At 31.3% G+C, this 11159-nt stretch overlaps 1 protein-coding gene and 1 pseudogene across 1 annotated transcript; both read right to left on the bottom strand.

Annotated features, from left to right (window-relative positions):
- Positions 1 to 5089: 5089 nt before the first annotated feature.
- Positions 5090 to 6208, bottom strand: LOC146887835 (uncharacterized; annotated as a pseudogene).
- Positions 6209 to 7021: 813 nt separating this feature from the next.
- LOC146887834 (L10-interacting MYB domain-containing protein-like) lies at positions 7022 to 7626 on the bottom strand. Its single transcript, XM_085670424.1, has 2 exons — positions 7276 to 7626; positions 7022 to 7195 (listed from the first exon to the last, which is right to left on the bottom strand). The coding sequence occupies exons 1-2, from the start codon at positions 7624 to 7626 to the stop codon at positions 7022 to 7024; spliced, it is 525 nt and encodes a 174-aa protein (XP_085526550.1).
- Between the last annotated feature and the right edge of the window lie 3533 nt (positions 7627 to 11159).

Raw genomic sequence — 11159 nt, 5'->3', positions numbered from 1 at the left:
AAGAATAGAAATATTCAAATATGAGACATAAAAAATATTTAATTGACATACATCATTTGAACATAATTGCATAAAAGTTATGATAAGATGAAAAATATAGTAAAGATGCAAATAAATTTTACGACAAACCAAACAATTAGAATAAATAAAAAATATAAAGTGTGTAGTAATATATATATATATATATATATATATATATATATATATAAGGTTAATTAAATAAATGTGAATATTTTAAAGGGTTAAATATGTTTTTGGTCCCTCAAGTTTCAGAGAAATTTGGAATTAGTCTCTGTTCAACACTTTTGACCAATTTAGTCATTCATTCTTAAAAATGCGTGAATTTAGTTTTTTTAACCAAATTTTGTTAAGTTTATCTGACGTTTCAAACGCATTTCATGATAGTATTTGAATTGTTTACACCGTTTGACACATTTTTGTTTCAATGTTAACTCAAATATTATCATAAAATGCATTTAAAATGTCAAATAAACTTAACATTGGTAAGAAGGACTAAATCCACGCATTTCTAAAAATGAAATACTAAATTGGTATAAAGTTTCGAAGATGGACTAATTTCAAAATTCACTGAAACTTGATGGATCAAAAACATATTTAACCCTATTTTAAATAATTTAAACGGGGACAGAGATATAACGGGGACGAGTATTATGGAGTATGGAAACGAGGATGGGACAAATATGTACATTTCCATATCCATCTCCATATCCAATAAAAAAAGTCGAAAATTCCTTATACCCATATCAGTCAATGTGAGAATTCTCTATCAAAACAAAAATAGGTTCAGACAATACCTATGATGACAAATTTATTTGTCATCTCTAATTTAAAGACACCATATATGATCCATCTTTAAATTCAACAAGATTTAAATGGTGGTATACCTATAGCCACAATCACGAATATGAGTTGAAGTAGAATAACCTGGACCAACTGCATTATTTTATGTGGATTATTTCTTCCTGTACTTCTCTTTTTTTCTTTCTGGGCCTCCCTTAAAATGTAAATCCCAAATTACCTCTCAAATAAAATTATAATAAAAAATTAAAAATTTTTCAAAAGGTACTTTTCATATTTGGAAATATATTTTGAAATACACATTTTAAAATGCATTAAAAATTTCATTTCAAAATATAAATTTCAAAAATTATCTTCAAATTTGAAAATATATTCTAAAATACATTTAAAGAAAATTCAAAATAAATATTCTAAAATATATTTTTAAATGTAAAAGTATATTATAAAATGCATTAAAAAATATTTTGATATGTATATTCTAAAATACGCATTTTGAAATATATTAAAAATATTACATTCCATAAACGAAGAATCCGAAATGCATATCACGCACTTCTTGCACCATCAAACATGGTCTACAATCTCTTTTACATATGACATAATCTCCTTCCTCTTTTTCTCCATATTATGTTCAAACCTCTTTTTTTCTTCCCAAAAGTTTCTCCTCTGAATCAAGCCCCAAGGGGCGGAACAACGTTAGGAGAGAGGGGAGTTAGGAGAGAGGGGAGCCACGGCTCCCCCAACCATTTTTTTTTCTTTTTCTTTTTATTTAAAAAATAATATTTATATATTATTTTATTTATATTAATTGATTTTTATTTTATTTTATTTTTTATATATCTTAAAAAAAATATATTTATATATTATTACTTTATTTCTATATTATTACTTTATTTATATTAATTTAGTTTGAATTATTTTTCTTAAATTTAAAAATCATGTTTTTTTTTATTATAATTTCTTATATTTTTTTATTTAATTTTTCTCTTTCATGTTTCTGTCTTTCTTTTATCATTTTATTTCCATCTCAATTTTCACCATCATTTTCTTATTATTTTCAAAATCAAATTGCACTATAACACAATTGAAGAGTTAATAAACATTTTTGACTGAACAATTTCTTTTTTTGAGTAAGTTCATTTTTTCCCTTCTTTTTTTAAACTAATATGTTTTCCTCCTGTATGTGGCTTTTCTATGTTCTAGACATATCTCTATCTGTTAAAGATTATAAAATCATGCTTTAATTGTTGATCAAACTCTTCTTTGTGTAAATAGAACTATTTTAGGCTTTGAAGTTGTGTAAGGGAAGAGTAAGATTAGGAATCTACTCTAAGGTGAGGGAAGCTAATCATTTAGAAGTTATTAGTTTTCTTAAAATATTGAGTCTTGCTTTTAAGATTTAATTTGAGGTATTCATAATTTTATTTTTTTGTAAAAGAATTGACAAATTTATATTAGAAAAATTATGATAAAGAGTAAAATAATTGATTCTTTTTTCAAGAGGAAGACTTGTGATGAAGATGAAAAAAATGCATCTACGTCACCTAAAATTGAGAAACTTCATGATAATCCAAATATTGAAGAAAACGAAAAACAACTCTCTAAGGTTCCTAAAGTTACATATAATGAATTTGAAAATACTCCAGAACGTGATCCGAGGAAGCGTCTTCAAATCTGGCAATACCCATCAAATCAAATTGATGAGGTATGAAGGGCTTATCTAAAATAAGTCTATATCAAATGCATGTAGAAAATTATCCGTTGTCTGGTAAAGATGATCACCATTAAAAGATGGTATTGCTTACAATGCTATCTTTTTAGTAAAAAACTAAGCGGAGGACTTGATTCAAATGTTTTTATTCTTACATGTAATTGAATTTATTTTCATTGAATTCTAATTTGCAATAAGTTGATTGTCATTAACATGTTTTAACTTTTTGAATGTTTTTTTTATAGGTTTTAAAAGTTGGAGAACCATTTTGACTAAAAGTAACTTTGTTTTTTTTATATATATTATTGTTGATAAACTTTATGTTACTCTTTCATATATATTATTGTTATACTATTTGGATTATATTGTCATCATGAGTGTTTATTTTGATTAAAAAATTATGTAAATTTTTTTTTAATTAAAAAAAATAATTTATATATAACAAATATAATTTGGTCTCTCTAAAATTTTTGGTCAAGTTCCGCCATCACCTTCATAAAATTTTCTTCTTCTCCATATCCTCTTCTTTTCCTGCAATTTATCCATCCCAATCGCCTTCATCTTCTCTCACCACTACACTACACATTTACTACTACATATATGCTTATTCGTAAGAATAAAAAATATTACTAATAATTTAGTAACACTATATCAAATGTTACCTGTATCTTATGTTACTAATGATTTTTAGTGACATTTTTATATAATATTACTACAAATCTTTAGTTACTTTTTTAAATAAAGAAACATTTTCAAATTGTTACTGAATACCTTTAGTAATGTGTTTTTTTATAAAGACAACATTATAAAAATGTTATTAATATAAATATTTTGTAATATTTCAACAAATGTAACTAAAAAATACACAATAACAATTTAATGTTAAACTTGTTGACCCAATTATTATGGAAACATTCATGTCTCTCCCACTATATCATCCTATGAAACAAAAAATAATAATATTATGAAATAAAACATTGTGCACTCAATATATACAATGCATACATTATAAAATGCAGCTTCTTTATTTTAATATTGTGATACAAAGAAATGTCACAAAATCAACTATTTTATATATCTTCATTCTAATATCACAAGGAGAGATACCGATGCCCACATGTGTTCGTCTATTTATCTTTACACGAAAAATGTTATATTATTAGTAAGAACATTGCAGAGGTCCAAGTCAGAGACAATGGCAGCAGAAGATCACAAATGAGAGCAATAGCTCCTGGGTCCCTCCAGCTGAGAGAAAAGTGTAGCCTCTGCCAAATTACCAACCATGATCTAATAATTAAGGTTCATAAAAAATTGAAAAAAAAAACATAAATTGTTGTTTCATATCAATTTCATAAAAAAAAAATTAAATTCATAATTAAGGTTTATAACTTTATAAAATTCCTAAATTATCATAATTTCAAAAAATTATAATTTCAAAAAAGTATTATAATAAAAGAATCATAAATCTAACAATACATAATTTAATATCACATGTAAATTAATTTATAGTTTTTCAAAATTAACTCTATTGAAATCCTAGAAAACCCCTATTCCCAATCTAGGATTTTCTTTTCCCTTTTTGTTAACGGTTACCGACTAGATTAGTACCCTTCCCATACCTATAAAACTCTTTTAGGTTTGTGTTCTCATGGTGGTGATGAATTGAGAGAGATGGAGAGGATTGATTTGGGTTGATTAGAAGGTGATATTTATGTTTTTTTTTTTTTTTATGGATTTGGGAGTGATAGTGGAGTGGATTTAAGAGTGATTTTTGTGAAAGTTTGTAAAAGATTTGACTGATGTGACTAAAAAAATTTAATTTAATAGATGAAAATGTATAATGACCTATTTGCCCTTGGTGTTAAAAAAGTATAATTAAATGATATTTAGATAAGTTGTAATTAGTTTTTCATATATTATTATCATAAATAAAAATATTATAAATATTTATGAATTGAAAAAAAATAATATTAAAATATATTTCATTTAGAAAATTTAATATTTAAAAAAAATATTTTCAACCACACCATTAATAAAAAGTTAACTCAAAACATCACATAATATCTAAAAAAGTACACATAAGACAACATACAATATGATGAGTGATACAATCAAAGTCAAGCCTCTCTACTCATATAAGTTTGCAACCTATTCCAACGATTTTGTGCCGGCATCCCCATAAGACGTCTTGTATGAAGTGGATGTGAACAAAGAAAGTCGTGGCACTTTCTTAATAAGTTGTCATTTGAAATGTTCATGCTTCTTAGTAATTCAGAAATTTGGGCTCTTGTATATTGAGCTAAAGGGTTTCTAGGAATTAAGTTGTATTGCTCATGAAGTAGTGTGTTGTGACGTTCAATAGCTGCAAGTTGGCGGTTAATAGCTGCATTCATTCGTCGATCAAGATCATTTGCTTCCTCAAGTAACTCCATTATTTTGGAATCCATCTTATTTAAACACACATAAGAGTTAAGTAAAATAAAAATGATAAACACATAATACAACATGAAATCAATTCATTCAATTATATGAATAGAAAGATTGAGTGAATAATACAACTTAGTGGGAAGAGTGTTGAATGTTGTCAAGCTTGTGAAGGATTTCATTGACATTGAAATTGACTTCATCAAAACGTCTGTTCATGTCGATGGTCAAATGTGAGAAATTTTCTTCCATGCGGTGCACATTTTGTTCCACTCGATGTACATTTTCCTCAATCTGTTGCATTCTTCCATCCATGTGTTCTAATCCATGCATTGTAATTTGCATGTCCTAAACTCCCCCATATTTGATTGAGAACTTCAGCATTTGGGTGGATTTGTGGTTCATGTTGGACTTCATGAAAAGGACTTTCTGGTTGTCCTTGCACCTGATCATGTTCATTCGCGTGAGCATGCTGCCATACACCGTTTACATTAACAATGTTAAGCTTTTTCAAAGAATTTGTAGAGAATTGTTGTCTCAATCCAATTGTTGTGCTAGCATCAACAGAAAGGTCCACTCCACTGTATTGCATGATTCTGGTTATCAAAATACCATATGGAAGAGGTGCATCACCGCCTTTGCTTCTTAACATTGTTTGCATTATATGATGTGGCCAATTAATACAAATATTATTTTTGAGGGCCCATATCATAAAAATGTCTTCTTTCAAGAATTTTGCATAATTACTTGGACGAGGTGTCAACCAATGGACGACCACATAATGCAGGAGTCTCTCATTTATATTTAGAGATCCCACTGTTTTCACAATTTCACCTTCGAGATCCGGTCTAACCATAGTTGCCAGTGCCATATCACGGTTATAGGGGAGATCTTCTGGTATGTCTGGATACGATAATTTTTTACCTTAATACATGAGATGTGCTATATTAAACCAATCATCAGGTTTGAGTTTAATTTTCTTCTTATTAACCTCACTTAACAAGTATCCATTGACTGATATCTTCAGGTTTGAATAGAAGACTTTGATGAGATCAACATAGTATGGACAATTCATAGAAACAAAGTCGGAGATGCCTTGAACATTAGGTGGTGATGAAAATAAAGCCCTGGTGTTTCAAAAGATTGGAAATTCATAATTTTAGGTTCCACTACTCTCCTTATGTAGAAGTCTCTCCCATAGTTAACCATTTGATCATGGCGACTGAAGAAACGTCTTTGATCTAGAACATCTTCCACGGATCGCAATGTCCTTTGAAGAGGATCAACGTCGTTTACTATGTTTTTTCCCTTACTCCTCTTAGATCTCGTTGATGAAGATGCCATATTGATAAAACTTTAAAACATGAAAGACAATTATAGATATGATTAATAGTAATCCATAATATTAAAGTAAATACAAATGGGAAAGTAAACATAATAAAGCAATTAACATAGAACGTCAAACAAGTCTTTCATACAGCACAAAGCAAACATAGTAATGAATTTAAAACATAAAGATAGTTTTCAATTAAAACAAAAAAGTCAACTAGTCCCTGTCATCATCTTCAGTAACTTATTCCAACGAAGCCCTGGAGGTAGACCCATGAGTCGTTTCATATAAACTGGATTGGCGCAGAGAAAATCATAATACTGTTCCATTAGATTTTCTTCATGTATGTTCATGCCGGCTAACATCTCCCATATGTCGCTTTCTGAGTATTGGAAATTTGTCATGCGATGCATCATGCCAACTTGCTCAATAAGTATGTCATTGCGCTTCTCTATTGCGACAACTTGCCTTTCTGCTGCAGATGATATTTTTTCAAAATGTGAGTTTCCTTATCCCATTAAATCCATGAACACATCCAACTTAGTAGTGAGTTTCTCAAATTGTGAGTCCATGGATTCAACCATTGGGGCTTTTCTTTTAGATCCTTGGGACGTCGATGTCCTACATGAAGGAATTGATGGTTGTGATTGGGTAGGCCCAGGACTGTACTCATCCATAGCTGGTGATGATGGTGGAGTTGGGTAACTACCTTGATTATACAAAGGTGGATCTGGAACTTACTCCATTTGATCATTAAGATCAACCTCTAACTTGTGTTGCTGACGCTGACGTCGTGCTTGACGTGCAGTGCGAACCCCAACCCCTGTTGCTCGGTCTGCTCCCCATAACTCCTCCATGAGGTCATAATGCCTAATATTAGTTACCTTCCATTTAGCTGTTGTAGGCTTTGCCTGAAATTAAAATGGAGGGCAAAAATTACCAATAGTTATTTGGACCTAAAAAAATGTATTTTGTAATTCTTTTCCATTACCTTGATTAGATCGAACCATACTTCTTCCTCTGCTTCAAAGCGGTTTGAGATTGGATTCCATGCAAATCCACTAAGTGAAGAGAATAAGTCATGCACATCGCGCCATCTCTCTTTCAAGACTTTTTGTCTATTCTTCACATTGTTTTTTGTTACTGCATCAAACCTCGCCTGGTGAAGGTGGTGAACCATGTTATTATATGCTTGTGTGGTCCAAATTCCATCAACCCTGTTGCCTAATCGAGATTCATCTATCATTGCATTTAGCAACTTTTCATCCATTTCCTCGGTCCATTTGGTGAACTCTCTGGGAGCTGTAGCAGAAGCGACCACTACTTTCTTTCCAATATTCATATGATATTACCTATGACAAACATTAATTAAAAAACTCACAATAACATTAATGAAATAACATTAAAATTTTTATTTAATATTATAATCGTGCTTAATTAGGTACATAAAGCTAATTGTTTTGGTAATCAAGCCACATTTTATTGGCTAAATCATCCCTAATATTACACCTAAGCGTATAATCATCATCACGATCAATTTGGCCATATCCTACATCATCAACATGTTGCTCTAATTCTCGATCAACCTCATCAATTAAAGATTCGTCATTATCAAAAGCACGAAGGAAATTGTGGAGGATGCAACATGCTAAAATTATGTCTGTTGTTGTCTCCAGAGCGTAATGTGACTCAATTCCACTTGCTATGATAGGAAATCTTTTCTTCAACACACTAAATGTTCTCTCAATGACGTTTCTTAAACATGAATGTCGATGATTAAACAATTTGCGAGGATTTTGTGGGCCTCTTCATGCATACTCTTTCAGATGATATCTTACACCTCTATACGGAGTCATTATTGACTTCTTCAACATAAAACCAGCATCCCCGAGATAGTATTTGCCTACAATGTTGATAACTATTAAGTCTTCATTGTTGGCCGACCTAACAATCAAATAATTAACAAAATGAAAAACTAACCTTCGAGTATGATCAAAGGATCATCTTTAACAAGAGCATCTTTCAATATTCTTGAATCAAATGTTGTGCCCTCCCATCCAGCCAGTACATAAGTGAATTTCATATCAAAATCACATGCGACGAAGACATTTTGTGTTGGTCAGTCCTTCCTACCTCGATACCTAGGAGCCTCAGATGAAGGAACCCTAACTCTAACATGAGTTCCATCTATGGCCCCTAGACAATCCTATTTAATAAAGTAAAGATTGTTAATAAAGACTCTTTAAAATCTGTAAGTACCAGTAACAACAAAAAATTATTATGGCCAGTGTTACCTTGAAGTACGGATAGAATCGACTATTGTTCAGGACGTGACTTTGGACATCAGTCCCGACAGGTTGAATCAAAAACTCAGACTCCAAACTCAAGATTGCATCCAAGACATTATGAAAATGTCTACTAACGGTCGAGCCAGAACGGTAGAAGAAAAAACCCACACTACGATTCTTGACGTTATGGCCAATGATGTGTAGAAACTTAGCAACTTATTCCTCCAATGTGCACCTTATAGCATCTTTTACTAACTCAGTTGCCCTTAATCGTTGACATAAGTTAATAAATGCTTCTGGTCCCATCCGAATAATGTCACAACATCGATTTGTATGTACTAGGTAAGACATCAACTTCTGTCGGCGTTGGTCTTTGTCTGGGACAATATCCCTAACACTATTTCTTGGGGTAGAATATATGTTCAATATATTCAGCGCATGCGCAACAATGCATAACATTGTTAGTTCAGTTATTGTTGTGCGCAATTGTAATTGTATGTGTAAGTGTGCGACTATATTGAAGTCCACACCGACAACATCATCTACTACATCTTCGACATCAAAAAATGAAACATGTAATTCCTCTTCCATCTAAATTATCGGTATACAAAATATAAGCAAATACCATACAAACAGATAAAATAAATTATAAACAAAAATTAATAAAAAAGTAAAATATTTTACAAAATATGAAACAACATTCATTTGTTATGAAAATACAAATGAACATGGGTTTAGATGGTTTACATGAAATTCAATTATTAAGCAATGCACACCATAAACCAACCACTACACCACCTTATAACAGCAAAACTCTCACCACTGCACCTTCACCTCCACGGACACCAGTGACGACGACGGGAACAGCCGTGGATCTCCCAAAAAAATGCTCTGAACTCCTTCACAACCACAACTTAACAGTAACAAAATCAAATATGAATACATGTGACTGTGGTGTGTAATCGAATACAAATAACATGTATCCAGATACAACCATTTGTAACCGAATACAACCATTTGTAACCGGATAGTGAAAAATGAAATGGGATACAAGTATTTCCTCCAATATTCTTCATATATCATGCATGGATTGTATGGAAAGTATGGAAAATGTAAAATCATAAATGAAGGCACATAAAATGAAAGTAGAATGAATGTAACATGAAACGGAGCTGAAGTCGAGGGCTGGTGGCACATCACAAAACTCACCTCTCACGAGCTCAAACACAAGAGAGTCTCGGCCAGGAGAAGTTTCGTTCTTCCAACATAGTCTAATATAAGCAACCAACTATCTTAATGGCATTCAATGATGCATTGAAGAGCCTCAACAACACGTTGCACACAGTCAAAGCAATTTTAATTTCAAACAGTCAGGAATCTTCCCTATAGAGCATCAGGAATCCTACTGTGTGCACCATGCATCAGGAATCTATTCAGACCTCGAGCCCAGCCTATGGCTACGAATGCAAGTACGTGATTTTGTGATTTTTTTAATAAGGACATTGTGGTAATTAACCACATTTATCCCTCAAATCTCTTAAAAAAAGAGAGATTCATTTATCCATTGATCCCGCTAACATTCGCTCTTCCATCCTTGCCTTTCCTAAAAAAAGAACGTCCCTTTCTCTTTCTATTCATCGCTCTCTATCATGCTTCTACAGTCTTATGGTTAATGAGAACAGACCCTTAGGGTTTTCCCCTTTCTAATATACAGAACAATACTCAAAATACAAATATAGTTTTCACCTTTTTTCTTCATTGCTTTTCTCCAAGCTTTGGTTTTCTTCTCTGCAACCCTTCTTCCTTTTCTCTTTTCTCTTCTTTTGCTTTTCTCTCCTCTGTCAGGCCATGGATACCATTCTCACGCTTATCGCGAAGTTGGAGAAAGTATCCCTGGTACTTTAATAAACTCATTATAGAAAACTATCTTAGAATCCTAAAATTCATGATTCTCACACATTCATATACATAAATCATAATATAATACTAATCTTGACTCCAAAGAGAATGTGTTCTTTAATCTATGTTCTCTTCAACCTCCTTTTCTCAATCTATTTGTATGTCTTCCTTTCTCCTCTTATACTCTCTTTCTTTCTTAATGACTTATCATGAAAGAATCTTATGACCAAAGACAGAACTATAATCTCTTTTATAAACCACCTCCATCAAGTTAGTTTGAACTTTATTTTATCTCTATTTTATTTTAATATACCTTCCCATAATAACCAATAGATGCTTGTATTTTATTAAATCACATTTAGACTCATCACAATATTTCAAATAAGTCACATAAATTAATTCTAAGCAAAAATTCCTAAAACCTATAAAATCATGCCCCCATCCCCCTCTTTTTATTTATTTTCTTTTGCTTCGCTCCCTCGTACCTTCATCTTTTCTCGTCTCTTTCTTTCTATATCAATTTTCACTCTTTATCTCCCATCATTTTCAAAATCAAAATTACACCACAGTGAAATTAAGGAGTTGAGTTACATTTTGGATTGATCAACTTTTTCTTTTAATTGAGTTCATTATCCATTCTTTTTTTTAGCAAACTGTTTTCTTCTTGCGTGCGATGAATTTGTTTATT

This window comes from Vigna unguiculata, chromosome 3 (genome assembly GCF_037176805.1).
Source record: "Vigna unguiculata cultivar grain cowpea cultivar isolate G323 ecotype 2 chromosome 3, ASM3717680v1, whole genome shotgun sequence".
Classification (NCBI taxonomy): Eukaryota; Viridiplantae; Streptophyta; class Magnoliopsida; order Fabales; family Fabaceae; genus Vigna; species Vigna unguiculata.
The sequence above is the reverse complement of the archived record's forward strand: the minus strand, read 5'-3'. Positions and strand labels throughout refer to the sequence as shown.